Genomic DNA, 20,075 nt, shown 5'->3' with positions numbered 1-20,075 from the left:
ATCTTAACAACCAAGTGAAGAAAGTGTTTCAAGGAGCAAGCAATAGATTAACATGGATCAACATGAAAACTGAAAAATGACAATCGGATTTCACATGATGGAGATCATGGTCAATCATGCTTAAAGCAGAGGGGACTGAGAGAAAATGGAAAACGGTAATGATGGGAATTAGGTGAGAACAAAGGAAGAAAAACTGCAGACAGAGATTATAAGATTATAGACAATTCTAAGGCTTTTTGCCATAAAAGAGAGAAATGAGGCAAGGTTGCAAGGAAAGGTGTGGTTACTTTTCATTTGTTTTTAGGATGGAAAAATACTAGCATGTATTTATATTAATAATGTCATCAAAGAAGGGAACAAAAGACATGAGAAAGCAGGGGAGAGAGAGTTGCTAAAGCAATACAGAGGGTGGGGTAGTAGATAAGAGAAGTACTGGTCTTTGCTAGAAACACTGACCTATTATGAATACAAACACGAGAAAAGGTAAAATATTTTTTGGCAAGGTGTTGGTAGGTGAATTGATGTCCTGGTAGCCTACAGAATTTCTCTTCTGATTAATTCTCTTTTCTCCATGGATCAGGAAACTAGGTCATCAGCCAAGAGGAAGTTTGGAAAGAGAGAAGACATGAAATGTTCAAGGAAAGTGTGAGTGTGAATGGATCAGAGATATATCTATCAAAGAATTGTTAGGAAGTATATCAATTCACTTCAGATGGGTTTTAATGAACTGGAAATGAGAAAAGACTGCATGGATTTGTATTTTCCTTTAGTCATATCCATTGACTGGGGGAAGGTAAGTTTAGATGGATGTTTCATATTTAACTAGCTCTGTGGTTTAGGAAGACAAGTAAGAAAAGGAATGGGGGAAAACATATTGAAGGTATATGCATGGGAGTAATAATGATTAACTAGGGAAATTAACCTAGTTAAGTAGGGAAGTGAGGACACAAAGTGGGGTGGTCAAGGTCAGTGAAAGGTGGCAGAATTAATGGACTGTAGGTACATGGAATTACAAGGATTTTTTTTGATGAGAAGAAAGTGAGCTGAAATATGAGAGGTGATGTTCAAAGGTATGTTTGAAATTGTGATTATGAAGGGATCTCAGTTATTATTAAATGTAAGGTGTACAATGTGAGCCGTGGGTGAGAGGCTGGGGGTAGGCTGGAGGAAAGATCAGGGGAGCGGGTTCATCTCTGCCAGGAGGAAGGTAATATCTTGGTTTGCAAGAGTTCAAGCCATTAGGTCTATCACTGATGGAAAGGGAGTTAATTGTAAGAAAGTTGCTAAATTTCTACCCCAAATTTCTGCTTAGCAGTTAATCTAAGATCCTGAGTAAAGAATCTGGGTCTGGGCAAACCTCGGGCTGGCTTCTAACCACCGGGTGAGAGAAGCTCTGGGCGTTGCTAGGCAACTGAAAACAGCGGCCCTCCGCATTCTGGTCTTTGGCCCACTTCCTGTCTCTGGCCCACTTCTGACCTCTGGCCGGCTTTGACTCCTGCACGGGGCAAGGGCCTGGCTAACGGGGCCTGTGAGCTAGGGGGCCGAGGCTGAAAAGCAGGTGGGGCAGTTAGGAGCCCTAGGAACATCCTGGTCCCACTGAAGGAGACTGCTTCCTGTGCCGCCATGAAGAAGCTCTTCAACATATGGAGAAGGAAGGATGAGCCTCACAGTTCCTGCTTCCACCTACCCATAGGCCGGGCCATCATTGGTCCCTCCGCATATCCAGGCTACAACCTTCGAGATAAGGGTTTAAAGAAACTTCACCAAGCTGCCGCAGTTGGGGATTTAGAGAAGGTGATGAAGTATCTTCGGCTCAAGAAACAAGATGTGAACATGCAGGACAGAGAACACAGGTGACCAGAGTGTCCAAGGGCAGCGTGGAGGGGAAGCTGGGGCCACTAGGACTTGTCTGGGCTGCCCCACCAGTTGTCATTCCACATTTCCCATAGCGCAGGGGTCTGGTAACTATTGGCAGAGGTTCACACCTCCAACTTTCAGCTTCTTAGTTTTAGAAATGCTCACCTGGATATTTGAATTCATTTGTGTCCATGTTGATTCCTTCCACTCCTCCCATTGCCTTAACCTCCACCACACACTCCACCCTTTCACTGCCCAGTTTTTTGTTTTTTTCCTTTGGTATATTTTGTCCCCAGATACTAAGATTCCCCATATTCCTAATGTACTAAGAGGAAAAGAATAAAGGTGACTTCCCACAACAGTGGTTATTAAGATTTTTAAGACTTTGGAACAGCAAAACAATTAACTTTTTAATGTGGATCTTCTATGAAAAAAAAATTTTTTTTAGTTGCAGAAGATCTTCAAATAGCTCATCAACAATCACTTACTGAAAAAACAAAATTTTATCTATTAAGAAAGGAAGGAGTTATGCATTGGCATCAATAAGAAAAAATATATAGTATATGTGCCTACCTTAGAACCTTGTGGGGAGTTTTTAGGTCATAGAGTATGAAAAACATCATCTTTCATCATAATAGGCCAACTGGAAACTATGGTGAGAGGATTTGTATCATCTTGCTGATAGTTTTACCTCCTCCTCTTTTAACAAAAGCAGAGTTATCTAGTTTATCTGACTTTTATCTTACACCACTCCTTTGAATTCCTTTATAAGGTCATGAATAACCTCAAAACAAGGTTGGTCAAGTTACAGTCTTACCTGGCTGGCATGTCAGCCAAGTCTCTTACTTACACTATCAGTAGTATTTGAAATACTGTTTTTCAGGACACTTGGTTTACCTGGCATTTCTGCTACTTCTGTGGACACTTCTTTTCAAGCTCTTTTCCTGATTTTTCCTTATCTTCCTGACTGAGGGCTGAGATATTTGAGGGCTCAAACCTTGAAATTATTCCCTCTCTCTCTCTTTCTCTCTCTGTCACTAGCCCAGTGAAGAGAGATTGGCTTTAAATGTATGTGTTCCAGTGCTTTAAAACTTTTTATCTTCAGCTAGACCTCACCCTGAACTCTAGACTCATATACAAATGCCTATATTATCACTTAGATATCTAATAGGCTGTAAATGTTTAATAACAGGCTCTTGAGTTGGGGTGGGGTGTGGAAAGAAGAGAAGCCCTGATTTCAAGCTACCAATGTGATATCAACTGGCTCAAATAATTCCTGAAAACTTCACTATTGGCTTTTGAGATCAACTGGCTCCATCCCATCACTGTTTGGGCATCTGAGACATCCCCATACTGTGCTCCTGCATATTCCTCCTCAGATCTGCTCTTCTCTTTCTATAAATACCATATCCTTTATTTCAGTTGTTAGGCCAGAACCCCTAGATTCATCCTTGACTTCTCCAATCTTTCACATCTTCCATCTGATTAAATAGCAAGTCTTTCTGGTCCCACACATCTGAAATCCCATTTCTCGCCACCTTCATCATTATCACCCTAGTCAAAACCACAATCATATCTTAACCAGAGTTACTGCAGTGTCCTCCCAGGTAGACATCTGTCTTTTATCCTTTTCAGTTTATTCTCCATACATTTGCCAGAATGATCCTCTAAAATGTATGACAAGAGTGGGATTGCGGGGTCATATGGAAGTTCTATGTATAGATTTCTAATGTATCTCCAAACTGTTCTCCATAGTGGCTGTACCAGTTTACATTCCCACCAACAGTGCAGGAGGGTTCCCTTTTCTCCACACCCCCTCCAGCACTTGTTATTTGTGGATTTATTAATGATGGCCATTCTGACTGTTGTGAGGTGGTATCTCATGGTAGTTTTGATTTGCATTTCTCTTATAATCATCGATGTTGAGCATTTTTTCATGTGTTTGTTGGCCATCTGTAGACATATGACAATTTAAAGATACTATTCATTGATAAAAGGATATCTTTTACTAATTAATGAACTACTGATACAATCAGAACATGAATGACTCTTGAAAGTGTCATGCTAAGTTAAAGAAACCAGATATGAAAGACTATATATCAAATGGATCCTTTTATATGAAATTCTAGAAAGGCAAAAGCATAGCCACAGAAAGCCAATTGGTAAACAAGGGTTTTTAGATGGGGGTTGGAAGAAGGGGGTTGATTGTAAAGGGGCATGAGGGAAATTTTAGAGTGATGGAAATGTTCTCTGTCCTGTTTATCTTGGTGGTTATATGACTATGTATTGACCAAAACTCATAAAATTGTACATCTAAATTTCTATATATTAAATATACCTCAATGAAACTACATTAAAAATATCAAACTGTACATTCTATTTGAATATTTGTGTATGTGTGTATGTGTGTGTGTAGAAAGACTGAGAATGGGGTAAAATCTGAAAGGATACATAGTAAACTTAAAATCACTATTTTTGAGAGGAGATGCGATTTGGGAAGGGGAGAGCAGGTAGAGTTTGAATGGTTGTGGGAGAACTCTTCTTTGTATTGCTTGAAAATTTTTAAAAGGTGAACTATAAGGTTTTATAGAATGTTGCATGTATTTTAGAAGCATCATGCTAAAGGTCTCTGATGTAAGTGAACGTACATATTTAACAATGGCCTTATGGAAATAGTATTCTAAATATATATTCAGGTAAAAATAATGACACTAAAAGTGGAAATTTCTGGTTAGGAGAGAATGAGAGAAACGCCATGACAGTTAGTGAGTAGGTTGTTCTGAAGGCCATAGTGGTCTACTGGGAAGACCATTGTTTTGGGAAAAAAATCTGCATTTGAGGAACAGCTCTGCATTTGTATGACCTTGATCCTAAATCTCCTCTCTCAAATCAGAATTATGACTAGATTAGTGTTTTTTAAACCAGGATATACAAAGAACTGTGGCAGACACTTCTTATTAAACTGGAGTAGCTCCCTGTTAATGTGCTTTGCTTATTTGGCTTTTACTGACATTTTTATTTCAAGAGTACTGTGCCTAGTAAGTTTAAAAATGTTTCTTTCCCAGAAACAAAATTAAATTGCTTTTATGGTTTTTAATAGAAAGTCCCTCAGATAGCATGACAGGTGAAGGCTCAGTTCCAAATGAATAGTCACATCACTCAAACCCAGATTAGATCTAAACTGCCCGCCCTTGTGTTGAAAATAATGTAATGATCTAGTATGAGGTACCTTCCTTGGTTACTTCTCCATTCACCCTGAATTCTAAGTTATCAAGATTCCAAGTCAGTTGATTCTCACGATGAGACCTAATTGAAGACTGCAGCTGTGTTCTGGTCCTACACCCAGTGTGGTGGATGACACTTCTCATTTCAGTTTCCAGAGTAATGACTCTTCATATCTATTTGAGTCACACCTTTGGCTAAAGTTCATTTAGCGATTTCTGGGATCTGACAATTACTTCCCCTGTCCAACTACCTCTGATGACAATTTTTTCACTGACATATGAGAGAGTGAGAGACTGGGAAGAAACAGAACTTGAATGAAACAGTAGGACACCAGCATGCCTAAAACCCTAGAAAGCACCAATAGGCCTCACGGGGATTTAATAAGAGAAATACTGTGAGTTATAAAGTAACAATATAAAGTCTTCAATTGGGAAGATGATACCTTTATAAAAGTTAATGGATTTTTGAGAAATGGAATAATATTCTTGGTTTTAAAACATTTCTCTAAGATTTTTATAAATATACATTTTGCATTCAACTATTTCAAAAGAATAAAATGTTTTTTGTTTTTTACAGGAAAAAACACATCGGTGTGGAAGCATTTACATTATATGTATACATATTTGGTTAATGGCTATAACAACAGCATTATTTGCTGCATATTCTAATTGTGAGCTCTGGAATTAAGAACAGGAAAGGATTAGCAATGAGATCCTGCTGTGTAGCACTGGGAACTATGTCTAGTCACTTATGATGGAGCATGATAATGTGAGAAAAAAGAATGTATACATGTATGAGTAACTGGGTCACCATGTTGTACAGCAGAAAAAAGATGTATTGGGGAAATAACAATTGATTACAATTAAAAAAAAGAACAATTAAACCTAAAGCTTAAAATGAAATGGAGGCAAATATTATATCTATATATTCTTATGGCATTTTGTCTTTTTAAACCAGGGTTTTTCATTTAAAAGGATGCCAAATATTCTGATCAAAAGTCTTTATAAGACCTTCTTGAAGGTTGAGTGTTATTGTAAACTTTGCTATGTTTCCTTGTGTTTGCTCAAAATAGTTTAGTCTTGTTTTCAGATTTTGTGAAAATGACCATAGGACTACATTGCTCAATACTTCCTCAGAAAGCTGAAGTTTTCATAACTATTTTATTTTACTGAATTTATAGATGATCTCCTGAGTTCCTTGGGGCATACAGATGGGCTCTGAGATTTTTTTATAAGTTTAATCATCAAGTAGGGTTCAGATTTCAATTGGAAGAGTGAAATACTCAGCAGGTGTGTAGCCACCACTTTGGAGAGACCTACTGGGAATTCCCCAAATGCAATTTACTTTCAGAGAAAGAGAAATTGGTTTTGTTTTTACTTTTTGGTGTTTGTTTTAATTAATGAAAAAAAAGAACTGGAGTTGGAGAGAGGTAGATCCAAAGACTGAGTACAGGCCAACTAAATTCCTTGAAACTGAATTTTTTAGTTATACATATCTATACATAGTGAGTGAAAGAGATGGATCAGTGTTTGTCAGGATTTACTATGTTACCACAAGGAATTATTTTAGGTCAGTTTAAAGCCATTTGGCCTTACATGTTTGGGTTGGAGACTAGAGAAACTTACTATTACATAAGAAAGTTTACATTTAAGCCAAATTATGGATGTTAATAAAAAGGTAATCAGTGATTTTCTTATTTTAGGGATTTCTGAGAAACCAAATTAGTTATCAGAAATTTGTTTGGTAAGGATGGAATCACGGCAATTCTTATTTTGAGGGACATTTTGAGGGATATTTCATCTAGACCATGAGGACTGAGTAATCATTTTTGTTCTAGTACAGATATATGACCTGGCGGGTTCTTGGGCATAGCAGGTAACTTCTCAAAGTAAGACTTATCTCTAACTTTGTGTTTCATTATATTGTTACAGAACACCTTTGCACCTGGCCTGTGCTAATGGATATTCAAATATTGCATCTCTCTTACTTGAGAAAAAATGCAAAGAAAACATTCTGGATGGAGAAAGTAGATCTCCATTGACTAAGGTGTACTAATTTTTCCTTTTCAATTGTATTGTGTTTGAGTGCTTCTCCTAGTTAATAGTTAGCCTTTTTTATAGCTAATATTTAAAATATAGTATTGAACATTCATTTATTACATCAGATCCTAAGTAATAAATTGATTACCCATCTATTCTTTTTGTATTGACAGGCAATACAGTGTGACAAGGAGAGTTGTGCTGCTATTCTTCTAGAACATGGTGCAGACCCAAACCTGGTGGATTTAAATGGAAATACTGCTCTTCATTATGCTGCCTCTCATCAAAGAGTCTCATTAGCTAAAAAACTGCTTGAACACAAAGCTAATCTTGAAGCTCAAAATAAGGTGGTATTCAGAGTTCCTGTCGTGGCACAGTGGTTAACAAATCCGACTAGGAACCATGAGGCTGCGGGTTCTATCCCTGCCCTTGCTCAGTGGGTTAAGGATCCCGCGTTGCCGTGAGCTGTGGTGTAGGTCGAAAACGCAGCTCAGATCCTGCATTGCTGCGGCTCTGGTGTAGGCCGGTGGCTACAGCTCCGAATAGACCCCTAGTCTGGGAACCTCCATATGCTGTGGGAACGGTCCTAGAAAAGGCAAAAAGACAAAACAAACAAACAGACAAACAAAAACAAAAAAAATAAGGTGGTATTCTATTAAAAACAATACATTATGTTTTATAAAACAGTGAAAGAAGGTATGCATTGCAGATAAATTATATCTGTTGAGATATATGCTATATAAAGCATGAATTTTACAACCTGAAATTAGGGAGAAGGAAAAGGAGAATGAGACTATCAAATACTGATAAGGTTTTTCTTTTAAAAAAATCCTCCTCCATTTCATTTCAAATTACAAACCTGATCTCCAATGCAATATCATATTTCACAATTATAACTGTTCAAAGGCCTACATCAAATGAGAATATTTGATTTCCCTATAAACGAATGCTGATTAAAAAGTCATAAAGACTATGTCTTTTTCTATTTTATTTATATACTCATGAATAATTATAAGAATAGAGTTGAATTAGAAAATCATTTGTCACACTAAAAGTAATCGTGTCTCTTATTAAGACAGGATAACTGATGAGTATATTTTTAAGCTTTCTAACACTTTAGTTCACTGATAATTTATCTACATGACAGGCCAAAATAAGTGTCAGCCTTGGAAATTTAAATGAAACCCTAGGAAACCCAATTGTAACAATATTATGACATGTGAATTGACGGTTTGCAATATTTATGTTAAGTGCTAAGTGCTCATTACTTCAATGCTCCAGGCTGCGCTTGCCCACAATATGAATTAAGCCTCAGCAGAAACTTTATTTTTATTTTTTGACTAGCCAACTCCAATTTATTTTCTTGATCTTTGAAGTCATGTTTTGTTATGTAACAAAACATTTCAAAAATTAAGGTGCATATTCAGAGGTTTTTTATCGATATACTTATTTTTTAAATTGAACTTAAAGCTAAAGGCATGTAATGTTGGTACAGTATTTTAAATAATTGTTTTTAAAAAACTTTTCCAGGATGGGTATACTCCATTTTTACTTGCCGTTACTGAAAATAATGTGGAAATGGTAAAATTTCTTCTAAAGAGTGGGGCAGATGTGAATGCTTCAGATAAAAATCAGAGGTATGATTAATGCTAAATAAGTGCACATAGCTACAGTTATCTAATAGGAATACATATATACACACATGCACACACATATGTTAAATGCTAGGAGCTCATTAAATACTCCAAGCTGCTCTTGCTTAAATTTTGAACTAAGCCATCTAATAAACATAAACATAAATGATATAGATATACACACACATACATATATAATATAAATATTTGATATTGAAAAGATTTGGCCATATAATTTTGGACAAATTTTCTAGATTCCCTAGATCTATTTTTCTATCTGTAGTATCAGACAGTTGGGCCAGAATGGTTCATTGTTATTACTACTATTTTTATAACATTAGAATCTTACATAGAAACTCAGTCTCTAAATCCCAGATGCTGTGATTAAATGGGGATAGGTGACCTAGCGTCTTGGACACACCCCTATATAGAATTTTTGAGACATATCCTGGACAATACCAGGGTTCCCAGGAATAAAGATTGAAAACCACTGACGTAGCTGCTTCCTAGGGACTCTCTCCTTTACACTCCATGATATGATCTAGATTGGCACACCTTTTTGAGTAGATCTGCCCCATGTTTTACATTCTTTCTCTCTTGTCCCGAACCTGCATTTGAGCAGTAAATTTAAAAGACTAAGTTTTTTTAAAAGTACAAGACATGGTTACGATTCACAAATGGACATTTATTTACACCTCTCACTCCAGAACAGCCCTTATGATTGCTCTCAGTAACGAACCAACAAGTTTAATCAGCCTACTTCTTCAGCAAGAAGTGGACCTATCTTGCCAAGATATTTATGGATTTACAGCTGAGGAATATGCTTCTTTCAATGGTTTTACTATGTAAGTGATATAGCATATCTTTTTTACACTGTGTGTAATTTCAGAATAAGGAAAGAAACATGAGCCCTAAAGTACGAAGCACACAATAGGCATAAGCGCATGATGAACTGTGGACCCATGGATCCGGGAATGCTTGATTTCCCCTATTTGTAGGGCTTAATCAATATAAGAACTATAGGTAGGCAGAGTCTACAGATTAATACCCAGTGGCATGCCCAGTGGTATTCATACTTCTGAATTTGAAGTATGCCAGGACAGGGATTTCAGCAAATAATGATATAGCCATTAATAAAACATTTGGCAATAGAGGAGATTGGCAATGATGACAGTAGAAAAACACCAAGCTCACCCCCTCTCACAGGCACACCAAAATTACAACTATTTGTAAAATGACCACTGGTAAAAAAGATGGGAGCCTACCAAAAAAGACCTTCTACAATGAAAGATATAATGAAGGAAGAATGAGATGGGCAGGAGGGGCAAAGTTGCAATACAGTCAAGTCCTATACTCCCAGATGGGTGATCAAAATGAGAGTATAATAACAATTGCAAGATTCTCCCAAAGGAGTGAGGGATTTGAGTCCCACATCTGGCTTCCCAGCCTGGCAATCCTGTGCTGGGAAGACAAGCTGAAAGAGCATTTGCTCTAAGGTCCAACAGGGATTATTTTCAGGAGTCCCAGAGAGCTGGGGGAATAGAGGCTTCACTTTTATTTTATTGATTTTAGGACTGCACCCACAGCACATGGAAATTCCCAAACCAGGGGTTAAATTGTAGCCATAGCTGCTGGCCTATGCCACAGCCACAGCAACATCAGACCTAAGCCTCGCCTGCAACCTACACCACAGCTCATGGCAATGCCAGATCCTTAACCCACTGAGCAAGGCCAGGGATCAAACCTGTGTCCTCATGGATACTAGTCAGTTTTGTTACTGCTGAGCCATGACAGGAACTCACAGGACTTCATTTTTAAAGGGTGCACAAAAAAACTCACACTCTCCAGACCCCAGTGAAGAAGAAGTAATTTGAAAGGAGTCTGGGTCATACCTACTTGATGTTCTTGGAGAATCTTCAGGAGAGGCAAGAGGCAACTCTACCCCCAGGGTCTCCCAGCCAGAGATTCTTGGACCCAGGGCCACCCACCAGTGGGTAGACACCAGCCACAAGACAACTGCAGTCCCACAGGTGGTGGACCTGGCCCCACCCACCAGCAAGCATGCTCTAGCCTTGGGATCAAACTCACCTACCAGCAGTCAGACAGCAGCCACAAGACTACCACAGCTCTGCAGCCAGAAATCTGTTCTCTCCACAAGCAATCCAGATCTTTCTCTGGGACCACCTGAGCCCTGGCCCCACCTACCAGCAGGCTAACACAAGCTTGAAGATACTCTGACCCTGCAGCCAACTGTGTCAGGAAGTGGTCCTACCCACCAGTAATTTGACACCAGTTCTGGGACTCCTGGGCCTTGTAATCAGACCCCCAGGATTCAGTTCTGCCCACTAGTAGGTGGGCACTCTCCTCAGGACGTGGCTGCACCCACCAGTGGGCATGCAACAGACCTCCAATCTCCTGGGCCTTAACTCTGCCCACTAACAATAGGGTCCCCCAGGTTTCTGTAGTCAGCCACATCAGAACCCAGCCCTGCCAACCAATGGCTGGCAGGACCCATATAGGCAGGCCCTGTTAACTAACCAGACCAGGCACCAACCAAGCCTACAAGATAATGGGTAGTAATCAGCCTGCCACAGTAGAAGGACCCATGCAGCTCATACCTAGGGAACCCCTAGATCACATAGCTCTAGGGTCAAGAGGGAATGCACTGCTAGGACACATAGGACATCTACAAAAGACCACTTATCCAAGGAAATGTAACCAACATATCAATATATAAAAATAAAAGCAGTGAGTTAGGTAAAATGAAATAAAAAAGGAATACGTTCCAAATGAAGGAACAGGATAAAACTCTAGAAGAAGAACTAAGTGACCTACCCAAGAGAGGGTTCAGCATAGTGATTGAAAAGACGATCAAAGAACTCAGGAGATGAACAGATGCACAGACTGAGAAGTTAGAAGTTTTTAATAAGGATTTTGAAAATATAAAGAAAAACCAAACAGAATGGAAGAATACAATGACTGAAGTGAAAAATTCAATAGACTAAATAATACAGAGGAATGGATCAGTGAGCTGTAAGACAGAGTAGTGACACTGAACAGAAAAAATAAAAAAGAATGAAAAGAAATGACAGTTTAACAATATCAAGCACACTAATATATGCATTAGAAGGAGAAGAGAGAAAGGGGCTGAGAACATATTTGGAGATATAATAATTGAAAACTTCCCTAAGCTAGGGAAGAAAAAAGACATTTAAGTTCAGGAAAGGCAGAGAGTCTCACAGGATTAACCAAAAGGGGAACATTCCAAGACATACTGTAATCAAAGTGTCAAAAATTAAAGATAAAGAGACAACATTAAAACAGCAAGGGAAAATAAAGTTACATACAAAGGAACTCCCACGAGGCTATCAGCTGACTTTACAGCAGAGACTCTGCAGGCCAGAAGGGAGTGGCATGATATATTTAAAGTGATGAAAGGTAAAAACCTACCACCAAGTATACTCTACACAGCAAGGCTCTGATTCAGATTTGATGGAGAGGTAAAAAATTTTACAAACCAAAGCTAAAAGAGTTCAGTACCATCAAAACAGTTTTACAAGAATTGTTAAAGGAACTTCTCTAAACAAAAAAGAAAAGATCACAACTAGAAACATGAAAATTATGAAAGGAAAAAGTTGCCATCAGTAAAGGTAAATGTCCAATAAAATTAGGAAATCATCCATGCACAAAGCTAGTAGGAAGGTTAAAAGACAAAAGTAGTAACTCTCCTACATCCACGATAAGCTGTTAAAGGATATACAAAACAATTGGATATAAAATATGACTGAAAAACAGTAGTCATGAAGGAAGGAGAGTAAAAATGCAGGGTTGTTAAAACGCATTTGGGAGTTCCTGTCATGGCGCAGCAGAAATGAATCCAACTGGGGACCATGAAGTTGCAGGTTCAATCCCTGGCCTCGCTCAGTGGGTTAAGGATCTGGCATTGCCATGAGCTATGGTGTAGGTTGCAGATGCGGTTCGGCTCTGGTGTTGCTGTGGTTGTGGCCAGCAGGTACAGCTCCGATTAGATCCCTAGCCTGGGAACCTCCATATGCTGCCAGTGTGGCCCTATAAAGACAAAAAGAGAAAAAATAAACAAATAAATAAATAAAATGCATTTGAAATGAAGATATGAGCAAATGTAAGTCAAAAGAAAGCTGGGTAGCAATGCTTTAAAAAAAAATACCGTTATAAGAAACAAAGGAGGACATTATATAGTAATCAAGGGATCAATCCAAAAATAAGATATAATAATTATAAATATATGTGCACACAACATAGGAGCATCTAAATACATAAAGCAAATATTAATGACATAAGGGAGAATAGACAGTAAAACAGTAATAGTAGAATACTTTAACACCCCACTTACTTTGATGGACAGATAATTCAGAAAGAAAATCAGTAAGGAAACACAGCTTTAAATGACACATTAGACCTGATCTACTTAATAGATATATATATATACATAGGGAGAACATTCCATTCAAAAGCACTAGAATACACATTATTTTCAAGTGCGTATGGAACATTCTCCAGAATAGATCATATGCTAGGCCACAAAACAAGCCTCAGTAAATTTAGGAAAATTGACATCATATCAAACATCTTTTCTTACCACAGTGCAATAAGTACTAGAAATCAACTACCAAAAAAAAAAAAATTGCAAAAAAACACAAACGTATGTAGGCTAAACAATATGCTACTAAACAACTAATGGATTACTGCAGAAATGAAAGAGGAAATAAAAAATACTTAGAAATGAAAATGAAAAAAACCGCAATGAGTTATCATCTCACATCAGTCAGAATGGCTGTCATCAGAAAGACAGCAAATAACAACTGTTGACAAGGATATGGAGAAAAGGGAACCCTCATACAGTGCTGATGGGAATGTAAATTGGTACAGGCACCATGGAAAACAGTATGGTGGTTTATCAAAAATACTAGAACTGTAACTTCTCTATGACCCAGCAATTCCACTCATGGATATATATTGGAGAAAAACAAAACACTTATTCAAAAAGATACATGCACCTCTATGTTCATATAAGCATTATTTACAATTTCTAAGATATGGAAGAAACTTAGGTGTCCATCAACAGATGAATGGATAAAGAAGTAGTATACATACACAATCAAATACTACTGAGCCATAAAAATGAATGAAATTTTGCCATTCTCAACATCATGGATAGATTCAGAAGATATTATATTTAGTGAAGTAAGTAAGAGAGAGACAAATACTGTATGATATCACTCATTTGTAGAATTTATAAATAAAATAAGCTAGTGAATATTACATAAAAGAAACATACTCATAGGCATAGAGAAAAAACTAGTGGTTAACAATGGGGAGAAGGAAGAGTATATACACAATACAGGGGTAGAGGATTAAGAGATATAAACTACTCTGTATAAAATAAACTATAATGGAAGCTCCTATTGTGGCTCAGTGGCAATGAGCCCTACTAGTATCCATGAGGATGTGGGTTTGATCCGTGTCCTTGCTCAGTGGGTTAAGGATCCAGCATTGCTGTGAGCTGTGGTATAGGTCAGAGACATGGCTCAGATCCCACATTGCTGTGGCTGTGATGTAGGCCGGCAGCTACAGCTCCAATCTGACCCCTAGCCAGGGGACTTCTATATGCTGCAGGTGTGGCCCTAAATTAATTAATTAATTAACAAACTATAAGGATAGATTGTACAGCAGAGGGGATATAGCCAATATTTTACAACTGTAAATGGAGTATGATCATTAAAAATTGTGAATCAGTATGTTGTACACCTGAAACTTATATAGTATTGTGCATCAATTACACTTCAGTAAAGAAAATAAACACATGTGCAAAATTGTTGGGCAAAGATGATTAATTCGCATAAGTTCCTTTCATTGTTTTTACACATTAGTAAAGATTTTATTAATTTTAATATTATTGTTAGCTAATTACAGTTGGTAAGATGCCTAACCTGCTGCACCTAAGCATAACCTCCCAGAATTCTTCAGTATATTCTCATACCCCAAAGATAAAACTTTTCATGATGAACATGATTTTCTGGTTTTAATAATTAATGAGAAATAAGATGCAATGAACAGAAAGTATTTTATAGCTAGTGAATTTAAACAACATACCAAATATTATATTTTCTTTATAATTTTAAGGGCAATTTTAAATTATGCATAGGTATATTTCTAGTTTGTTGTTTTCTTATTCTTCCCCTACCTATTTTATTCACCTTTTAATCATTAACTTCATATGAAAATCACAGAGAGAGAGAAAGTAAGATAATTTTCACATACACATTCAGATGTTTAGGTTAAAAGTTAATTTAATTGAACTTTCAAAACTAAGGAATTCATAATCTATTAAATATGTGAATCATAATTGAATACAACATCTCTTTCTTTGCAATATTGGACATTTGTACCTTGCTTTACCTTAGTTTAAGCAAACCATATGTTTAAAAGTTTAAATGAAATAGATAAATTACTGGTGAATACCTACAGTATAAAAAGGATTATTTGCTTTATAATAGCTCTCCCTGTTTATTTATCATGTAAAAAGTTTGGATATATGGAAGTTCCCATAGCACAGAGGGTTAAGGACCCAGTATTGCCACAGCTGTGGTGCAGGCTGCAACTGTAGCATGGCCTGGGAACTTCCACATGCTGCAAGTGCAGCTAAAAAAATCCCCCCAAAAAACAAAAAAAAGTTTGCATATATGAAACTAGGAAACATATATCTGTACACTAATATATCTATCCATTGTTCTTTAAATAGTACTTGTATATCTAAGTAACCTGTTTACATCTGTATATGTTGTTAAGCTATTATTGGGTAGGTAGATAAGCAGGAAATTTCAGTCATCTTTCATATTCCCCAAGGGGTTTTTAGTGCTTTTTTTTTTTTTTTTTGTAGCTTACTCCATTAATAATTTAAGAATACATAAATGACCATGGAATTTTTATCTCAATATTACTTTAATATTTTCAATGTTGAAAATTCTAAGAGCAGTATATTACTTTTATTTTCCAAAGAGGTAAAATGCAAAAAAGGTAAAAATAAAAGGCAATTGACTAGCAATTACCTTTAAAATGTGGGAACTAATTGCATTTAATAAAAATTGCAAATAAATCTAAACTGTAATCTAATTTCCTGTTTTTTTTTTCTTCCCTCTTTGTAATGGACACTAAGCTTTCTGTAATTGTGATTTATGTTGCCTAAGTTGCTATTGCCTATCTACCATATTTAGTATCCAGCCTCTGCTGTTGGTACCATTTGTTAGCTCTCTTTCCTGGTACATAGGGAAACATAGTAAGAGTGGAAACATAGAATACGTTTCTCATAAACCTAGTTTTTGTTTGTTTTTTACTTTTTCTTTTTTTTTTTTTGTCTTTTTACCATTTCTTGGGCCGCTCCCGTGGCATATGGAGGTTCCCAGGCTAGGGGTCGAATCGGAGCTGTAGCCACCGGCCTACGCCAGAGCCACAGCAATGCGCGATCCGAGCCGCGTCTGCAACCTACACCACAGCTCACGGCAACGCAGGATCCTTAACCCACTGAGCAAGGCCAGGGATCGAACCCTCAACCTCGTGGTTCCTAGTCAGATTTGTTAACCACTGAGCCATGACGGGAACTCCATAAACCTACTTTTTTAAAAAATAAGTGAAACTCTCAAATGACGGGATTATATTCCAATATTTATTTTAGTTCGCTTTAACTCATACATTTCTTCGTTCCTTTCACTGAAATTCTGAAATCACATGCCTATTAATTAGTGGCTAGACTGGGGCTCTTTTCAGATATAGAGAAAAGGTTTCAGTCTCAGACTGGCCTAATTGTCCTTACTTTGTCCATTTACTGTTAAGCCCAAGTATTAGGAACTGAATTGTGTTCTTCCCAATTCATTAAAGTCCTACCTTCCTCTACCACAGAATTTGGATAATTGTATTTGGAGAAAAGGTCTTTAAAGAGTTAAAATGACTGTGCATTAGGATGGGCCCTAATCCACTTTGACTGGTGTCCTTATAAGAAGAGGAAATTAGGACATAAAGAAACACCTCCAGGGTGCTCTTGCCCAGAGGGTCAATTTATGTGAAGAAGCAGCAAGAGGACAGTCACCTGCTAGCCAAGTAGAGAAGCCAGATGGATCCCTTTTTTAGGAAACCTCATAGGAAACCAAGTGCTGGTACCTTGATCTTGGATTTCTACCTTCCAGAATTGCAAAAAATAAAAAATAAATTTCAGTTAAGCCGCCCAATTTGTGGTATTTTATTATGGAAGCCTTAGAAATTTATATATCAAGTATAACCTAAAGCCACTTTTTCTACCTTCTTAGTGGCTTTTTGGTGGTAGCAGGAAGATAAGAAGTGCCAGAGAATGGGAGTACATGAAATAAAAATGGTGTCTGTTGATGGAGTTGGATTGAGAGGAGGCTTGAGGACAGCAGTGAGTGTATGAAATACTTGGGAAGGCATTAGCTAATGTCTATGGTTTTCACTTGATAATTATATATTATGAATTTAACTGACTATGAATGCTGGAATTCACATATATTTTCTCTATGGATAGATACCATCAATTAATTGCTAATTATGAAGAGGAGAAGCAAGTTAAACAGATATCCACCTCAGTGGACACAATTTTGGACACTATATTTAATACAGAAGAACTGGAGGAAGGTAAGAAGATAGAAAATGAACAGGTAGTTTCTCTTTTTTTTTTTTAATTGATTTTTAGGAATGGACACAGCTTTTGCAAGTAATATCTAAACTGGAACTTTTCTCCTATTTTGACATGCTAAATATTTTTAAGCACTGTCCTTATTAACACTACCGGTGATTAAAATATTGACATTGTTGAGTGAAAATGTAATATAAAGATACATTGAATCATTAAAACATTTTCATTCGGTTTCTTGACTAGTTACAAAAAAAATTTGTGTTTGTTTTTATGGCCACACCTGTGACATATGGAAGGTCCTGCGCCAGGGGTTGAATCAGAGCTGTGGTCTATGCCGCAGGCATGGCATCACCAGATCCAGGCTGCATCTGTGACCTATGCCGCAGCTTGCAGCAGTGCCAGGGATCCTCACTGAGACAATGCTGGACTTTAAAAATCATGGCAATGGCAGATTTTTAACCCACTGAGCCACAATGGGAACTCCATAAAAACAATTTTTGCATATATAGAGAGATTTTCAAGGATATAAAACTATTATGTTTTTTATGTTATTCTAAAAGTAGTTCACATAAGTACATTTAATAGTCAATATAATAGGTACCTAATCCCACTGCATAAAACTTAAAATTAAGTAACAGTACTTGGGAAGGATTGAGAATATCATTAATCCATTAAAATATTTTTTGTGCTTATTTTAAAAAATACAGTTATTAGGTCTGCAAAATAGCTTTTTATTCATTATGTGACTATATCTTACACTGGCATTTAAAAAAATTTGGGTGAAATAAAAATTCATACATTTATTTTCTATATATACCAGCAACCAGAGTCCCATACTATCCTTTACCTATAGTGTAAAAAAGAAAAAAAATAAGGCAGAGAGTGAGCCTGATAATAGGTGATCATGCAAACACCACAACTATTTAGACACTCTCCACCCACTCATGTGTATAAGTTATGATACTTAGAACAATGCTTGGCCCTATTGACTCTAGGTGAGTAAATTTAAGAGAGAATTTCCCTACATTCCCCTTATGCAAACTTAATCTTACACAATCTTTCATGACATTTTGGTTTATTGGACTCTTGATCTATATCTTTGTATCTTCCTCTTCCTCTCCTATGTCTGCACAGCTATAAGAATTTCTGTGATTTATACTTCATTTCTTTAGGGAAATAAAGCAGTATATCCTATAGAAACACTACTTCTACGTATCTTTTGTGTATGTGTATCGCCTGAGAGCAAACAGTTAAATCCACCCCGAATCATTTTACCCTGGCAATATGTACCTCTAGTTTGTAGTGAGATTTTAATCTTTGTATGTGTCAAATCATAATGGAAAGGCTAGGTCAAGAAAATTATCAGAAGATACTACAAAAGATGGCAAGCTTAACTTTTATTTCTGTCACATTCAAAGGGAGTGACAAGTATTTATTTAAAGCATGACTATCACATGCAGAGTATCAATGCTAAATAAGAACTGTATTGTAGATGAGGAATTGAATATAAGAAATATACTTAAGAGTAAAAATCTTTGAGCATTAATGAAGGCACTAAAAATATGCCTACTTGTTTTCTAGATTTATAATCTCTTTACGAATCCTTTGCTGCTGCCTCGGATTAGAAAAGTCTATTTTGAAAGAGCAATTAAGGGAACTATCACAGCTTTTTGCTGACTACTCATTGAAGAAAAATTTGTTAAATGGAGAAAAAATTTTTGCCTTAGAAGATGTGAAGAAATTTCAAAAGACAAATGTCTATTATAGTGACCCATCAGTTGGGGGAAGAAAAAGCAACAACAAAAAAATTGTGTTTGGTTTAAGGGCATAGAAAATATTAAATGAGATATTGGTAAAAGTAAAATTTGCAACATTCTGTCTTAAGCATGCATCAGAACATTCAAATAAAGATAATAAAACTTCAGCTACAAAGAGAAGAAAAATTATAAATACTACTACATAAATAGAAATTCTCTTTTATTTATAAGGACTCTCACTGATAAAGCCTTTTTGATTTTTTAGACATACTGTAGTAATACATATCCAAAATATTTGAGTATTATACAAAGGAAAAAATAATACATCACCTATAGTCTTATCCTCTAAACAAAACATTTGCTAAATTTTTGGCCTTTTTTTTTTTTTTTTTTTAGTTTTTTTTAAATTTGGCGGACTCTTCCTTTACCTGTCTCCTGGAAGGGTTTATTTGCCTCATATGGGATCCTCCGTGCAGCCTTCTGTGTCTGCCCTGCTGTTCAGTCACTTACAGTGCTTTATTATCTGTCTCTTTCCTCCTTGCCTTTTGGATTGAGAGCCCCATGAGAGCTTGAGCTTTTTGTTCATAGTTAAATCCCCATCACTTGCAAAATGCCTGGACCATAGCAGGTATTCAATTTGCTGAATGCACAACTGATGCATGTCAGGCACTGTTCCAAGCATTTTACATAACATATCTTAACCCATGCAGTCTTCACAGTCTTGTTAAGGTAAGTACTACCTGTATGCTCATTTTATGATGAGGATATTAAGGTGCAGCAAGGTTTGATGACTTGCTCAAGGTTACTGAGCTAGGAAGCTGAGATGAACTCATGTGCTCTGGATTTGAACCTACCCAGCCTGACTCCAGAATTTGCTGCA

General features: G+C 36.8%; 1 protein-coding gene across 1 annotated transcript; it reads left to right on the top strand.

Annotated features, from left to right (window-relative positions):
* The first annotated feature begins 1,563 nt into the window (after positions 1-1,563).
* ANKRD7 (ankyrin repeat domain 7) lies at positions 1,564-19,768 on the top strand. Its single transcript, XM_047763122.1, has 7 exons — positions 1,564-1,853; positions 7,014-7,128; positions 7,295-7,468; positions 8,652-8,758; positions 9,463-9,600; positions 17,328-17,460; positions 19,592-19,768. The coding sequence occupies exons 1-7, from the start codon at positions 1,624-1,626 to the stop codon at positions 19,766-19,768; spliced, it is 1,074 nt and encodes a 357-aa protein (XP_047619078.1). The 5' UTR covers positions 1,564-1,623.
* The last annotated feature ends 307 nt before the right edge of the window (positions 19,769-20,075 follow it).

This window comes from Phacochoerus africanus, chromosome 16, assembly GCF_016906955.1.
Source record: "Phacochoerus africanus isolate WHEZ1 chromosome 16, ROS_Pafr_v1, whole genome shotgun sequence".
Lineage (NCBI taxonomy): Eukaryota > Metazoa > Chordata > Mammalia > Artiodactyla > Suidae > Phacochoerus > Phacochoerus africanus.
The sequence above is the reverse complement of the archived record's forward strand: the minus strand, read 5'-3'. Positions and strand labels throughout refer to the sequence as shown.